The sequence below is a fragment of the Nicotiana tomentosiformis genome, chromosome 3 (assembly GCF_000390325.3).
Source record: "Nicotiana tomentosiformis chromosome 3, ASM39032v3, whole genome shotgun sequence".
NCBI classification, from domain to species: Eukaryota; Viridiplantae; Streptophyta; class Magnoliopsida; order Solanales; family Solanaceae; genus Nicotiana; species Nicotiana tomentosiformis.
In genome coordinates this window covers 145,212,355-145,229,270 of record NC_090814.1, presented here as the reverse complement: position 1 = coordinate 145,229,270, position 16,916 = coordinate 145,212,355, and the positions used below count along the sequence as shown (strand labels likewise).

Sequence of the window (16,916 nt, the reverse complement as noted above, 5' to 3'; positions counted from 1 at the left end):
TTGGAGTAATAAATAAGACATATACATTTTTTGAGTGTTTTTTTTTTTTTTTTTATAATAGAAAAAGTATCAAGGATCAGTAGCACACAGTTGAAACTTGGTATTCAAATTAGTGTCAGTGCACTTAATTCACGTACTGTGTTCTTATCGCTAGATCAATCCTGAGTCATATTATGAGTGTATTATTATTATTAAAAAAAAAAAAGAATGGCACAGTTAGTATAATTAATTTGTACACAGCTCAACCAAAACAAATTTCCAAAATATCAAAATTGGAGAGAAAAGACACGTGATACGATATTTCTTGCCTTGCCCAAAAGGTCGAAAAAAGGACGTTTTTGGCTGGTTGCTCCTACGTCGATATCAGACAAATATAAAATCTTGGTAAATATATTGGTTCAAATATGTAAATATGTTGTTCTCCACCAATATATGAGCAAATAATAGTAAGTGTGAAGAGATAATTTTGAAAGAGGCTAGCTGCTTTTACTTCTTTTGATTTCGGATGATTTTGGCTTAACTAGATGCGTGTTGGAGTCTAAATGCATCTTAAATCCTAATCAAAAAAACATAAATGCTAATAATTACTCACTCCGATCTAATTTAATTGATTTTTGGCTATTTTTTTGTTGTCCACAATATTTTATTTTTTCAGATATCAGAAAGAATTAATTTTTTTTTTTTTAAGTTGTCAGTGGAGTAAAGAGCCTAAGAGTATTGTTATATTTTCAATAAAATAAAGGTTAATATGATCAATTTTACTGTTAACTAATACTAATAATATAGAGTTATCTTGACTTTTAACTTTGCGTTATTACTTCAATTAACACTTAACTATTATCCAATTAGCTAATAACATATAATTATTTTTTTTTAAATTTAACATTCATCAACCAAACATCAAAAGATATATTTCAATAAAATTTCTTTTCCATCAGAAATGACTTCCCTAATTTTATCCATTAAATATTTTATTATTTATTATTCACCCTCAAAGGTAGATTAACAAAATCTTGCTAATAAATAGAGTAATAAAATTCATCTCATCCACTAATAAATTCCCCCCTTTTCTCGTTCGATTACTGAAGTCCTACCCCCCACCTACCCACCCAAAGGTTGTATGATCCGATCTCATTCATAACAAACACCCCTGTAATTTATTACTGTCCTTAAAAAGTACAAAAATCCCCAGTCTTTTTGTTCTTTTTGTATTTTTTTTTCATTTGTTTCGGTGGACCAACTTTTAGCCAACCTCCAATTCCTCTGCCGTGACAAAAAGAAAGGATGAAGAAAGCGACGGTGGGAGCCGCCGTAATTGGCGCCGCTACGGTATGTGCAGTGGCGGCATTAATAGTGAACCACCGTATGCGCAAATCTAGCAAATGGGCACGTGCTATGGCTATTCTTCGTGAATTTGAGGAAAAGTGTGGGACCCCTGATGCTAAGCTCAAGCAAGTCGCTGATGCTATGACCGTCGAGATGCACGCTGGACTTGCCTCCGAAGGTGGTAGCAAGCTCAAGATGCTTATCACTTACGTCGATAATCTCCCCACCGGGTATGATTAGCGGTGATTATTTGTCGTTAATGATTCGTGGTATTAATTCAGTGGTTGGAATATTATTTTTTTGCTCTTTGAGTTGAAAATCTTTTTTTTTAATTTTTTTTTCTTTTAAATTGAAGCTTAGATTCCTTCAGCTTTTAGATTTGGTGACACTATAGATTTGGCTATCCTGTGTTGAACCTAATTGTCAAATGTACTGTTTCAGAGCGTTTTGCTCTAGCATGATCCCAGATTAAGTTGTAGGACTATATTCGTAGTCTCTACTTAATCGGGATATGATGAGGAGGGTGTGAAATGTATTAAAGATTCAGTCTTTTTATTTATGGCGGTGGTAATCCGGCCAGCTGGTGCTCACATAGGTACCTGCTACCCTCCACCAGCATAGGTACTAGTAACTCTACCCACCAATTCTTAAGGAGACGGTATTAGGATCGAGAATTCGGGTAGTGCAGAATTTAGCCAAACAATATTATAGTGACAATAACAAAGACAATGGAAGTTGATAACAACGATAATTAAATCATATAAAGAAGACACAAATTCAACGTGGTTCGGTGAAAGTGACCTACGTCCACAAGCGGAGAGAAGCAATTTCACTATACCAATAAGAGTACAAAAGAGAGTACAAAATTAGAGTAAACACTCTAATTAATCCCAAATACCCTAAGAGAATAACCTCACAAGATCATTCCAAAGAAAGGGTTCATTTAAGTGCTTCCCAACACTAACTCATACAAAATACTCTTAATAAAGGAGGAAAGTAAGAAACAAGAAATGAAGACTCAAGTCTTGTTGGTGTGATTAAAATGAACTAATGTCCTTTCCTTTTATAGGCAAAAAAGTCTTGGCCTCTTAGTTGTAAAAGAAAAGATACAACTTGTACAAATGATATCCACCACACAATGCAATATTTTTGGGTTCCAAAGAATATTGCCAACAAAGTCTACACTTTGCGAATATGCTTATGCTTATGCTTATGTGAGATGGATTCCATTAGCCAAAATATTGGCCATATTACAGATGGGAAGAAATGAGATCTGAATATGAGATTTCATGGTTCTCCTCCCACTTCATTGACCACTACGCCACACTCTTGGTGCAAGATTCAGTTTTTCTTATTGCTTGTTCTGTCTTATATGATAAGTACTGCGGAGTATATAGATATCATTTACTTGTAGTTGCATTATGGAATTCTAGGATACTTTTATTTTCTTAGTTTATTCTGCTTTACATGTTCTCTGTGGTTTATTAAGCTATTCGTTGATGTAATATGTTGTCGAGAGAGATGTAAGCTGGCACATTGAGCATTTTTATTAAAAGCAGTTAACAAGATTTACCTGAATTTTTCTCCGGTATAAAAGTTACTCCTCAAATTCCCTGGACATACCCCTGAGTTGAATTTGACATACAGGGCAATGGGCATTATCATTGCAATTTGCAATATGAGGTCAAGTAAATTTCTTTGCAATGGTTGTGATGTGTGCTTTTGCAGCTATCATCTCTCTCATCAATGACTGTTTTAATATTCTTTTGAAACAGTAGCCAAAGTATACAGCCAAGTTGTGCTGTGCATAATACTTCTTCAAGTGATTTAACATGTTCTGTATAGTGACTGGTATAACATTTGATAAAACGAGGATATGCTAGATGTTTGTTTCATCAATACTTTTTTTTTGAGAAGTTTGTTTCATCAAAACTTTTTAAATTTAGTGATGAAGCTGGCGTCTTTTATGCGTTGGATCTTGGTGGAACAAATTTTCGAGTATTGCGAGTGCAACTTGGTGGAAAAGATGGTGGTATTGTTCATCAGGAATTTGCGGAGGCATCAATTCCTCCAAATTTGATGGTTGGGACTTCAGAAGTAAGTACTTGTCCTGTTGAGATTTTGTGGCCTGCTATATTGTTTGACTACATTCCTTTTGAGCTTTTATAGTTGACATGATTTCAGGCACTTTTTGATTATATTGCGGCAGAACTTGCAAAATTTGTCAACGAGGAAGGGGAAAAGTTTCAACAACCTCCTGGTAAGCAGAGAGAACTAGGTTTCACCTTCTCATTCCCGGTAATGCAGACTTCAATCAACTCTGGGACTATTATGAGGTGGACAAAGGGCTTCTCCATTGATGATGCGGTATCCATTGCCATCACTACTTTGCATTTCCTGTTTATCACAGTTCCTTGTAGAGTCAATATATCCATATTAACCTTTAGTGATTCGTGCCACGCTTTTTTCTAGCCATCCACTCTCTGCAGCTTGGTTGTGTTCTTTCCAATTTAGTTTCAGTATTTCTACTAGTTCTGAAGATAAGATAAAATGAATGGTTTTCCCTACTGATTTACTTTTCAAATTATGTGTTAGGTTTAGACGCTAAGATATGATTGGCCTGAAAGAAAACTTTGATACTACAAATTTTAAGATTTCTTCCCCCATTTATGGAAGCAGTGTTATTAAAGGCACGGATAAGCGCTAAATGTTGGGTGCAATGAAAGTTTGGCCCTTTCCTTGCTTAGACGGCTTCAATGGGAGCACTATTAAATGTAGTATGAAAAAGCTAGTCACTAAATCTAGATGAGAAACTTAAGATTGCATCTTTCCATCTGAATCAGAAACTTCAAAACAGTATATTTTTGTTCAGTTGATGTTTCACTTAACTGGAAATTCCAGTTCCATAACATTTCCTTTGTGTTCATTGTTATTTTTTCTTTTGTGTGTATAAGTGTGTGCGTGTGTCTATAAATACATAGATACACACACACACATTGCTAAACCGGGCACTTAAAATGCCCGTTGCGCATAAAGTTCCAACAGATCTTGGTGCTTTTCTATGATTTTAGCTTTTGACAATACTAAATGGAAGAGCGAGTATAGTTTTCTTGTTCTATATATTCTCTATTCAAAGATTAAGTCCCTCATTTGGTTAGTGGATATAATCAACAAGTGCCGCATCAAATATGCTTCCACTGGATATATTATACTCCTGCTATAGACAACAACATATAACTTAATGTCAAATGAATGGTACTCAATTGTTTCCAATACAAAAGGAGTAGAATCATCATGTAAGTTGCAGCAGTTTATGTTAAAATTAACAACCATTATGAAACCTGATAATTATATGCTGAGAAAAAGTATTAGATTTAACAAACTGCAGAGCTAAGCTTATGGTAATTGCATGGACATAGGTTGGCCAAGATGTTGTTGGAGAACTCGCAAAAGCTATGAAAAGAAAAGGAGTTGATATGCGGGTCTCAGCTTTGGTGAGTTTATCTGGTGCCACGGAGGAATATTATTCTATTTAAATTGTGTGTGAGGAAAAAAGATTTTGATAGTACTTCTTATCAGAAAAGCATGTTAGTGCTGCTTAGTTGTAAAGTATTGATTTTGACTTATGTTTTAATGGAAGGTGAATGATACTGTTGGGACGTTGGCTGGTGGTAAATATACACACAACGACGTAGCTGTTGCTGTTATCTTAGGTACAGGGACCAATGCAGCCTATGTGGAACGGGTGCAGGCGATTCCAAAGTGGCATGGTCCTGTGCCAAAATCTGGTGAAATGGTTAGGATCTGTTCAGTGACTATTGATCTTCTTTTCTCTCCGATACTGCAGCAGGAATAGTTGCTAAATGCATCCTGTGTTTCTTTCTAGGTTATCAACATGGAATGGGGTAATTTTAGGTCATCCCATCTTCCCTTGACACAGTATGATCATGCGTTGGATACTAATAGTTTGAATCCTGGTGATCAGGTGATTGTTTGTCTGCTCTTATAACTTGTAGTTTTATGTTGCGATTAATTAGATGTATCTGAAGTATATTTCTGTTCATCCTAACAGATATTTGAGAAGATGACTTCTGGCATGTACTTGGGAGAAATTTTACGCAGAGTTCTACTCAGGGTGGCCGAAGAAGCTGGCATTTTTGGTGATGAGGTCCCTCCAAAGCTCAAGAGTCCATTTGTATTGAGGTACTTCTTTGTAGCTTCAGAATTGTCGGTTAATTATCCTCTAATGCAAATTGCATTATTAAATACCTAAAGAGCTGATCTTCACTAGTTCTCTTGGTAAATTATAACATGACTTGTGCTTCGTAGTATTCATTTCCTTCATGCTTAAGGAGCTTATCACTCCTTTCTTGGCTTTTCGAAGTTCCCTAGAGGCTGTACAGAGCACAAGGGCTATATTTAGTGCTAGCTTGGGAAATCCTTTTTCACCTATAATGGACTGATGTGTTGGAACTTGTAATTTGATTGTAATTAGATAAAAGCCTTGCAAGTCAATGTCACTTACTCTCTACAACATGTCTGGATACTAATGAGTAAGGTGGGTGAAATATGCCAGAGCTAAGACCGATTTAGAAATCCTTCAGTTAACTTTAGTTTCTAATTCACTTGCTTCTCATGCCTTTCTAGTTTCCTTGAATCCTTGAAAGCGTCTGTTGTGTTTGTTTGTGCACATACAAACAGCTCCAGTGATAAAAATGTAAAACAATATGCAGGACACCTGATATGTCTGCGATGCATCATGACGCATCCTCTGATCTGAGAGTGGTTGGTGACAAGCTGAAGGATATTTTAGAGGTAAATATTATTGCTATTCAACTCTTACTTAAATTAAAACAAAGTTGCCTTTCATTAGTTTATATTTACCCATTCATGAAAAATACAGTGTAAAACAAATTGGCACTTTTGTGTTTCCTATTGCTCAGGGGTATGGAATATACTATTATTTTGCCTTGTAGAATAACTCTCAGGAGAACTATACCACATCTTCTGTCACTCGCATTGGAACAAAGGCTGAAAAGATTTGAATAATGGATAGATTTTCTTTGCTGTGAGAAAAAAACAGAAGTATCAGATAGTGATGAATCAAATGGAAACTTTTCTTTGCGGTAATTGCCTAGGAGTTCTAGCCTCTAAGATAGCGCCAACCTACAAATTGATATATGTTTAGAACAAAATTATCTGACAAAAGTGCTTTGTCGTAAAAAATCAATAACTGCAGAAGACAACTGAAACTAACTTTTAAAGCACCCAACTTAAAGCTTTCGGAAGAAAATAATCTCCATTATAATTTGTATATTTGCAAAAAATATGTTTGATACATTCTTTTGTATAGGTTATCTTTTAAGCTCTGAACAAAAATGAAGGGGAAAAAACTCTTGCGCAAGATGGAAAGAAAGAACATTTGAAGGTTTAAGATAGCTTTCTTGAATTGTTATAATATTTCCTGATTCAAAATCCGTAAGATCATAGAATTATCCACACAACGGATTTTTTTCTTGGGATATGGAAAAAGAGATTTGAGATTTATTGATATTTGTTCTCCATCAACGAATACTTTAAATTTTGCTATAACTTTTACTTGATCATATATTTTCATATCACCAAACATGAATTCACACTTTTCTTTATTCTGTCATTTAGATATCTAATACCTCCTTAAAGACAAGGAGATTAGTCATTGAGCTGTGCAACATCGTTGCGACACGTGGGGCAAGGCTTGCAGCTGCGGGTGTATTGGGCATCTTGAAAAAGATGGGAAGGGATACGCCTCGGCAAGGTGGTCTAGAGAAGACGGTTGTAGCCATGGATGGCGGATTGTACGAGCACTATACAGAATACAGGACGTGCTTAGAGAACACTTTGAAGGAATTGCTTGGAGATGAATTGGCGACAAGCATTGTTTTCGAGCACTCCAATGATGGTTCTGGCATTGGTGCAGCTCTTCTTGCTGCCTCTAACTCAATGTACCTTGAAGATAAGTCCTAGGAGTGATCAAATCCCTTTCTTGCTAGAGGAAACCACCTTTTACTCTTTATATTTTGCTCTCGAGCATTTTTTTTCAATTTTTCTTCGGATTATACCATCAAGTATATTTAATAAATTTTCCCAGTACCTTTTTATCTCTAGGAAATTTTTCCTAGAAATGCCTATACATCATCTAGCATGCCTTTTTTTAGTCGCTTTCAGCACTGTTGGTTCTCTCTTTAATCTCTTTTTCATTTACTATTGAAATCAAATTCAAAGGCAATAAATTAGGGGAATTACAGAGAAAGTCGGTTAGTAGGCATGCCTGTTTATAGCCTGCCGTGGATAAAATGGTCGTTCTGTCCTTTTCATTTCCAGGCATCAGCATTTTTTTACTATTTGCTCTCAACTACCTGTAATAGCTATGGGATTTTCCAAATGAACACACGGAGTGACAGCAAAAGCAAAATCTTTATTGATGTTAATTTGTTGTTGTTATATAAAACAGCGGCTCAATTGTCCAAATTAGAGTAATTGGTCGTTTTGATCAAAGATTTGCTCTAGTGTCAGATCTCAAGTGAAGAAGTTAGGTTCTAGATTAAACTGAAATTTTCTCCCTGTTGAGTATTGATGTTTTGATGATTAACAAAGTATGACTAACTGCTCAAAGAACCAGGTTCTTAATGTAGCTGCTTAACTGTTGTGAAGAACCAGCTCCACAGGTTAAAGGATCAGCTCCTCGTGATTGATACTTGTATGTATGTACAAGACACTAACTTTATGTCAAAGTTACCCAGGTCCGAGTTTGGTGGAAGATGGCTGCTATAAGTGATAAGGGTCATTGCTCAAGAAGATACGGATAATTCAGTCAGAGACAAAGTCCCAAAGCTTGTGATATCCTTGGAATACTAGGAGTCCTATCAAAGAGGAAGCTTACTATGAATAGGACTTCTAGAAGATCTCAAGTGGTATTTTAAATAGGATTGATTTTGGACTTCTGAACTATCCTTTTACACATCAACTAAAGTGTCATAAGTTGTTTTTACTTGTGTTGAGTACTTGCTTTGTATTCTTCCGAGTCAGTCCAATGAATGTGTTTTAGGAAATTGAGTTGTAATCAAACGTCATAAACAATTAGTGAGTTGAAGTGAGTATTTTGCTTTACAAGTTAGAGTAACTTGTGAATCAAATAGAAGTAGTAGGAGTACTCGAGATTATTGAATTATAGTCTTGTAATTGATACATTTTGGCTCATTGTTCTAGTAGAGTTGGAGTTGAAAATCCTACGTGGTAGGTCGTGGTTTTTGCACCTTTTGAGCTGGGTGATTTTCTACGTAAAATCGATGTGTTCATTTTATTGCTTATTTACTTTATGCCTAAAAATACGGTAAAGAATCAAGTTCTTTAGTAATCCATACGGGCACTCAAATTAACAATTGGTATTAGAGCATGTTCTCTCATTTACACAGCTAACACCTAGAGAGATCTTGGAAGAAAGATGAGTGCTCCACCTGGAATTAATAAAGGTCAATCAACCACCAGACCACCCCTATTCAATGAAAAATATTACAGTTGGTGGAAAGCAAGAATGGAAGATTTCTTGACAGCTGAAGACTATGAACTATGGACCACATAGTTAACCAAGGTCCATTGATTCCTACTAAACAAAATGCACAAAGTGAAACAGTTCCTAAGGACCCCTCTGAATTTGTGGCAGCAAATTTCAGAATAATGGAGAAGAATGCAAAGGCTAAGAAAATCCTTATTTGTAGACTTGGTCCTGATGAGTACAATAGAATTTATGTGGGCTCTAATGCGAAGCATATATGGGATGCACTCCAAACTGCTCATGAAGGAACAAATCAAGTAAAGAGATCAAGGATTGAACTACTCGTGAGAAACTATGAGCTTTTCTCCATGAAGGAGTCTGAGCCCATCCAGGATATGATGACTAGGTTCACTATAATAACCAATGAACTGAAATCACTTAGAAAGGTGTTTACCTCATAAGAGTTGGTTAGCAAAGTTCTAAGAATTCTTCCAGCTTCATGGGAATCAAAAGTCACTGCAATCCACGAAGCCAAGGAATTGGATAAAATCTCACTTGATGAGTTAGTTGGAAACTTAAAAACTCATGAAATGAGAGAGATAGAACTGTGCAAAGAAGAACCAAAGAAGGATAAGGCCTTGGTTCTTAAAGCATCTGAGGATGATGAATCTGACTATGATTATCCTAATCTAACAATGTTTGCCAAGTTCAAGAGGTTCATGAAGAATTCCAAAAGTGCATCCAAGAGAGAGAGACCAGTAGTAAGCACAAGCAGATCGACAAAGCTAACTATAATGGGTGTTACAAGTGTGGCAAGCTAGATCACATGGTAAAGAACTGCCCAATGTGGAAAATCAAGCGGAGCAAAGAACGAGCTGAAATGGAGAAATGGGAGAAGATGAGAGAAAAAGGTTCCAACAAAGGAAAAATCCTAGGCAAGGGATTTACTGAAGCAATGAAACAGGCATTCTTGGTAACATATGAGGATAGTGGGAGTGATCAAGAGGAAGAAAAGGAGGATGAGGCTATAAGTCTCTATGTTGTGATTGATGAACACCAAGCTTTGAAGACAGAACCCCCAGTACAACTTGGAATGCACATTGGGAGACCTACTTTGTTTGATGAACACCACTATGATGAATGGAAGCTACGTAAGGAAACATTTCTTCAGGCTAATAACTTTGACCTATGGATAATTGTCAGTCATGGACCAATTCTCCCAACCAAATTGGATGGTGAAGGTAACAAGTGCAACAAAAGAGAGGAGGAATATGATGAGGAATATCGTCAACTAGTTCAGAAAAATGCTAAAGCAAAGGACTTGCTCTACAGAAGTCTGTCTAGAAACACTCTCCTCAGAGTGTCCTCTTGTATCTCTGCTCATGATATATGGAGAACCTTAGAAACTGACTTTGAAAGTGAAAACATCAAAGTGGATCTGATGGCGATTAGAGAATCAAAACTTGAGGAAGAAGTGATAGGAATGATGATCATGAGTGATTCAGAAACTGAAGATGAGGCAAACTAGGTAAGTATATCTGACTTGAAAGAAAATATTCATGTTATATCCAAAAAGCAACTGATGGCCATAATTGTGACCTTAATAAATGAAATGGATAAAATGAGTAATGGAAATGATCAGCTAATGAGCAACCTTTCTTGTGTCAAACTTGATATCAAAGAGCTTGAATCTGATAAAGTTAGTTTAGAGAAACAGGTCAAAGACCTTAAGAACCAGGTTCTTGAACTTACTTCTGAGAATGAGAAGTCTCTTGATACACATTGCAAAGGAAAAATGAGTGATCTGCAGGATAAGCTTGAAAAGGAATTAAATATTACTAATGATAATCTTTGTGATGCTGAATGTAGAAATAAAGTCCTGTATGAAAACCTAGAAAAGACTAATTATGAACTCTTTAGACTAAGCAAATAACATAGTTCTTCTGATGCCTTGAATTGGCTGAATGAAAATTGTAGCTCTAACAAATCTGGAATTGACTACAGAAAACCTGTCCCTAAGTTTGACCCGAAGTATGTAGGAATTTCTGATAATGACATGTGCACTCATTGTGGAAGAGTAGTACACTTTAGAGATACTTGCCCTGCCTTAATTCATGCTCAGTTTAGAAACACCTTTGGCATTGCAAAAAATGTGAAGAAGGAAGAGGATCCAAAGGTTAATCCTCATGTCCATACTAAATGGATTAAGGTTAACAAGAAAATATCTTCTAATTCTCTCCCCTTCTGGGCAAGAAGGGATCTGATTCATCCTTTTTCCAACAAAAAGGGACCCAAGCTAGTCTGGTTTCCCAAAACTAACTTGTGAATTTTGGTGCAGGATAAGGTGAGAGGAACCAATCAGGACTGGTATCTAGACAGTGGATGCTCAAGACATATGACTGGAGAAAAGAAAAACATCCTCTCACTGACAGCCTTCCAAAGAGGGAGTGTGTCATTTGAAAATAGGAAAAGGGCCAGATAACAGGTATTGGCAAGGATGGTAAGTCACTCTCTCATGCTATAGAAGATGTGTATTACGTGGTAGGTCTTAAACAATCTTCTTAGCATCTCTCAAATGTGCGACAAAGGAAATGAGGTAAAATTCAATTCCAAAATCTGCATTGTCACTAAGCTTGATACTGATGAAATTGTGCTAAAGGGAAAGAGACATAACAATGTCTACAAGATATAAATTATGTCACTTCCCCAGAGTGAGAACACATGCTTGAGTGTAGTGGAAGATGATCCACTATTATGGCATAGAAGACTGGGACATGCCAGTCTCTCTCACCTCAATAAGTTGGCAGCAAAGGACTTGGTCCTTGGGCTACCTAAAGTTGAGTTCACCTATGACAAGGTATGTGATGTCTGTGTTAGAGGGAAACATGTTAGGTCAAAAATCTAAGAAGTTTGTAAGTACTTCTAAACCTCTAGAACTCCTTCACATGGATCTATGTGGACCAATGAGAATAAGGAGCATAGGAGGTAAGAGGTGTGTGTTTGTGATTGTTGATGACTTCTCCAGGTATACCTGGACTCTATTTTTAGTATCCAAAGATGAAACATTGATGTTTTCTGTGTATTTGTCAGAATGATTCAATAAAAGCTAAGATGTAATGTTTTAAGTATAAGAACTGACCATGGAACTGAATTTGAAAATACAATTCCTTGAGTTTTGTGGATCACATGGCATTGATTATAATTTCTCTGCACCTAGAACTCCACAACAAAATGGGGTTGTAGAAAGAAAGAATAGATACTTAGAAGACATGGGGAGGACCATGTTGATTGCCTATGGACTGCCTAAGAATTTCTGGGCTGAGGCAATCAATACAGCTTGCTATCTACTAAATAGATGCATGGTCAAACCCATTCTTGAGAAAACTCCTTTTGAGTTACTTCGAGGAAGAAAACCCAACATCACTCACTTGAGAGCCTTTGGGTGCAATATTTTGTGCATAATAATGGGAAAGAAGCTCTAGGTAATTTTGATGACAGAAGTGATGAGGGAATTTTCTTGGGTTACTCTCCACATAGTAAGGCCTATAAGGTTTTTAATAAAAGTACTATGTGTGTGGAAGAAATATTCATGTTATTTTTGATAAATCTAACAATTTGGCTGAGAAAGGTCTGCAGGATGAAGATTATGACATAGGATTCACCGGTGATGGAGATACAAAGGAATATGATGAAGATGGATCTGAAAACCGCAAGGAAATTGACAGTGATCATGAGGAACCAGAAGAAGAAATAACTACTCTAACTGATGATCAGACTAATGAAGTCACACATATTGAACCTGAGCTTTTAGGTCACTCCTCGGGTGAATCTTCTCTAGGTATACAGATCAGACCACAGAAGCATCAAAGCTCACATCCTCTTGAGAATATCAACTCTGATCCAAATGCAAGGGTGCAAACCAGGTCTTCTCTAAGAAATCTATGTGTACTCACAGCATTCCTCTCGCAGGTTGAACCTAAGACCATCACAGAAGCACTAAAGGATCCAAACTGGATCATAGCCATGCAAGAGGAGCTAAATCAATTTGAGAGAAGCAAGGTCTGGCACCTGGTACAGAAACCCAAGAACAGAACTGTCATAGGTACCAAATGGGTGTTCAGAAACAAGTTGGATAAACAAGGAAATATCACAAAGAACAAGGTTACACTGGTAATTCAGGGATACAATTAAGAGGAGGGCATTGACTATGATGAGACATTTGCACCTGTAGCTAAAATGGAGGCTATAAGGATGCTGATTTGCTGCCCACATGGAGTTCACTTTATACCAGATGGATGTAAAGAGTGCCTTTTTGAATGGTTACCTGGAGGATGAAGTGTTTGTCAAACAACCTCCTAGATTTGAAAGTGAAGTATTTTCTTACTATGTGTTCAAACTGGATAAAGCTCTTTATGGATTGAAACAGGCTCCAAGAGCTTGGTATGAAAGGCTCTCAAAATTTCTCTTAGCCAACAACTTTGTAAGAGGAAAGGTGGACAATACTCTATTTCTGAGGAGCAGAGGGAAGAATATTCTGATTGTGCAAGTGTATGTGGATGACATTATCTTTGGGGTTACCAATGAAGCAATGTGCAAGGAATTTACTGAGATGATGGGAAATGAGTTTGAAATGAGCATGATGGGTGAATTGAACTTCTTTCTGGGGCTGCAAATCAAACAAACACCTACTAGAACCATGATACATTAGCAGAAATATATCAAAGAACTACTGAATAAGTTCAACATGGATTCCTCTAAGTCCATTGACACACCCATTGCAATTGCAACAAAACTGGACGTTGATGAAGAAGGGAAAAATGTGGAGCAGAAACTATATAGAGGAATGATTGGGTCACTATTGTACCTAACGGCAAGCAGGTCTGATATAGTGTTTAGTGTGGGATTATGTGTAAGATTTCAGGCAAACCCTAAGGAATCTCACCTGAAGGCTATCAAAAGGATACTAAGATATCTCAAGGGTACCCCTGATCTCTGTCTATGGTATCCCATAGGGTACATCTTTGATCTAGTTAGTTATGCTGATGCTGACTATGCAGGTTTTCATGTTGACAGGAAAAGCACTTCAGGAACAACTCATTTTTTAGGTTCTTGTCTGGTGTCTTGGGGAACCAAGAAGCAAAGCTCAGTGGCCTTGTCTACAACTGAGACTGAATATGTGGCAGCAGCATCCTGCTGTGCTCAGTTACTCTGGATAATACAACAGTTAAGGGACTATGGTATATTTGTTGATTGTGTTCCCATTTTCTGTGATAACACCAGTGCCATAAACATTGCTAAAAATCTATGTCAACACAAGAGAACCCAACAAATTGACATTAGAAATCACTTTCTTAGAGACAATGTTGAAAAGGGGAATATATCAATTAATTTTTGTAAAACTAAAGATCAAATTGCTGATATTTTTACTAAAGCTCTCAGTAGGGATCACTTTGAAAAGAATATACTAGAACTAGGTCTAATCAACTCCTCCCACTAAGTTGACTCCCAGTAATTGGATAGAAAAGGCTTAACAAGATGTAGATAATTAAGTACAATGTATTTGATTCAGCTTTGTGCTTGTATTAAGCTCACACACTTGCTATGATAATCTGGCTGATAATTGTGTTGCATGATACTAAAATGAAGTGTTGGGGCTTTATTCCAGAATCGAATAAGGGGTTAGAAAGGAGTTGGTTCTTTGACTCAGGTATGTGCCATACTGTCTTAAATCACTAGGACTTCATATTCTAAAATTATTGCTATACTCAGACTTTTAATTCCGTTGGCATCAATTCTAATCATCTTCTAGTCAAAGAGTAAGGGGAATCCATGTGCAATTAGAGATCAATTATTTCTGAAAACCTTCCAGTTAAAGTAACCGTTATAAGAGTCCCGTTAAAACTCAAATTCAGTCATCTTCTCTCTTCCAGTAAAATCAGGAGTAACGCCTTTAAAAGGCTCTTATGATCAGCTTCTCTAACCTCATTGTTTCTCTCAAACTCTAAGAAAAATTCGAAATCAATTATCAAAAATTAATTCTTTCTTTCTCTTCTTCGAGTCTCTCATCTAATCACCATGCCTAAAGCCAGTCAAACACCCTCTAAAATGAAATCATCAACCAAGGCTAAAGCAAAACCCAAAATCTTGAAGCCCAAATCGAAGAAAAATGAAAAGCCTTCAAGAGAACCCACACCTGCTCCTTCTCCTTTGATATCCTCCCCTATTCCCACTGCTCTTGTTCCTCTCATTCCTGCCTCCATTGTACCCCCTCCTTCAAAAGAAACTAGCCATGCACCTGAGCTTCCTACGAAAACTACCTCTAAGTCAGCAAAGGTCAAAACAACTTCAAGAAAATCTGTCAAGAAAGTGCCTGAGGCTACTACGCAGGGTGACACTGGAGTCAAGGAATCTATGATTCATGGGGAATAAGGTTTAGGCACTACTGATCAGGTACCACATCCTACTTCCAAGTTAGATGTTTTGGTTTCTGCCATAGATGTTGCACCCCTAGATACTCTTCCACTCACGAGTGAGAAGTCACCAGTAGAGAAATCCACAATAGAAGAGAGTGCAGGGGATCTGGAAATAAGGTAGATACAATGGTTGTGGAGCCTGTGGTTGAGGAGGAAGGACGTAAATAACCAGTGCAAAAGGAGGCTTCTGATGACCTTGATTTTAGTTGGACTGAGGGTGAGGAAGGTGGAAAATAAGAAAAAACTGTGAATAGTCATGAGGAACATGGTGCTCAAAACATACCTAAATAAGAAGAAAAGAGTGAGAATGAGGGAGTATCTGGAGATGAGAAGGAGAGTGATACAGAGGATAAGACAGTTGAACAGGCTAATGATTATGCAGAAGAAGAAAATCAGGTAAAGAATAGGAGGTTTCTAAAAGTAAGGGTGAGGATCAGGAAGAGATGAGTGAGAGTGGAGGAGGTAATGACGAAAGTGAGGAAGAAGAGGGGAATGTGAGTAAGGAATCTGAAGGTTCTATGATAATTGAAAACACTATCATAGCCCTTTCAGAAGAGGGGAAGGAGCTAAGGATAATAGTGATTGCCTGGTGCTAATTTTCATAACACACACTGCTTTACACTTCTTCTTGTAATCGTTTTTGATTCCAGGATCAGCATGTCGAACTCTCAAGCAGTACCCATACACATCGACAATGGTCTTGGTTTTCATGGCAAAAAGGACAATGTAGCCACCCCAGGAAACGAAGTGCCTCCAGTTGATATCGAGGGAGTACCAATTTTAGACCCCATCGACGTCAGTTCCCATGTTGCCTTGAATGCAAATCTGGGCGTCGACCCCGAAAATAGCATCCGCAGAGACGTTCGATCAGCCGGTCAGAACGCACAGGGCGGCGAAGAAGGCAGAATCATCCTTCGAATAATATTCGAAATGATGCAGGCTCAACAAGTTGCAATAGCACAACTTTAAAATCAGAACCATGTACCGAGTAGGGTCGAACCCGAGCCATCACAGGGCCGAACTAGTGCCAGGGAGGTCAAATGTGAATGTGTCAGGAACCGACCCTGCTATCTTGAATATACTCAGTTGGTTCGAGGGCGACCTAGCACGAGGGACAAAGTTGCGCGTTACATTGGTTTGCTTCATTTTACAGTTAATTTCTAACTTCAATTCTTATATTTCTCAGTTTGTTCCAAGTTAAATCATATATCCTTAAAACCACTTACAAATTTAATTGTTATCCAATTTTAAGGATAAACAATTTGGCGCCCACTGTGGGGATAAAGATAATAGTGATTGTCTGGTGTTAATTTTCATAACACACACTGCTTTACACTTGTTCTTGTAAGTGTTTTTGATTCCAGGATCAGCATTTCGAACTCTCAAGCAGTACCCACACACATCGATAATGGTCTTGGTTTTCATGGCGAAAATGACAACGTAGCCGTCCCGGGAAACGAAGTACCTCCAGTTGATCTCGAGCGAGTACCAGTTGTAGACCCCATCGACGTCAGTTCCCATGTTGCCCTGAATGCAAATCTAGGCGTCGACCCCGAAAATAACATCCGTAGATATGTTCAATA

General features: G+C 37.4%; 2 protein-coding genes across 2 annotated transcripts; both read left to right on the top strand.

The window, feature by feature from the left end:
• Window positions 1–1,086: 1,086 nt before the first annotated feature.
• Window positions 1,087–7,522, top strand: LOC104100898 (hexokinase-1). Its single transcript, XM_009608268.4, has 9 exons — window positions 1,087–1,556; window positions 3,273–3,423; window positions 3,511–3,693; window positions 4,746–4,820; window positions 4,967–5,122; window positions 5,213–5,311; window positions 5,399–5,529; window positions 6,060–6,141; window positions 6,988–7,522. Exons 1-9 carry the CDS (start codon window positions 1,285–1,287, stop codon window positions 7,330–7,332), a joined length of 1,494 nt encoding a protein of 497 aa, XP_009606563.1. The 5' UTR covers window positions 1,087–1,284; the 3' UTR covers window positions 7,333–7,522.
• Window positions 7,523–13,604: 6,082 nt separating this feature from the next.
• Window positions 13,605–14,357, top strand: LOC138908631 (secreted RxLR effector protein 161-like). The gene has a single exon (XM_070199310.1). It carries the CDS (start codon window positions 13,605–13,607, stop codon window positions 14,355–14,357), a length of 753 nt encoding a protein of 250 aa, XP_070055411.1.
• Window positions 14,358–16,916: the final 2,559 nt, after the last annotated feature.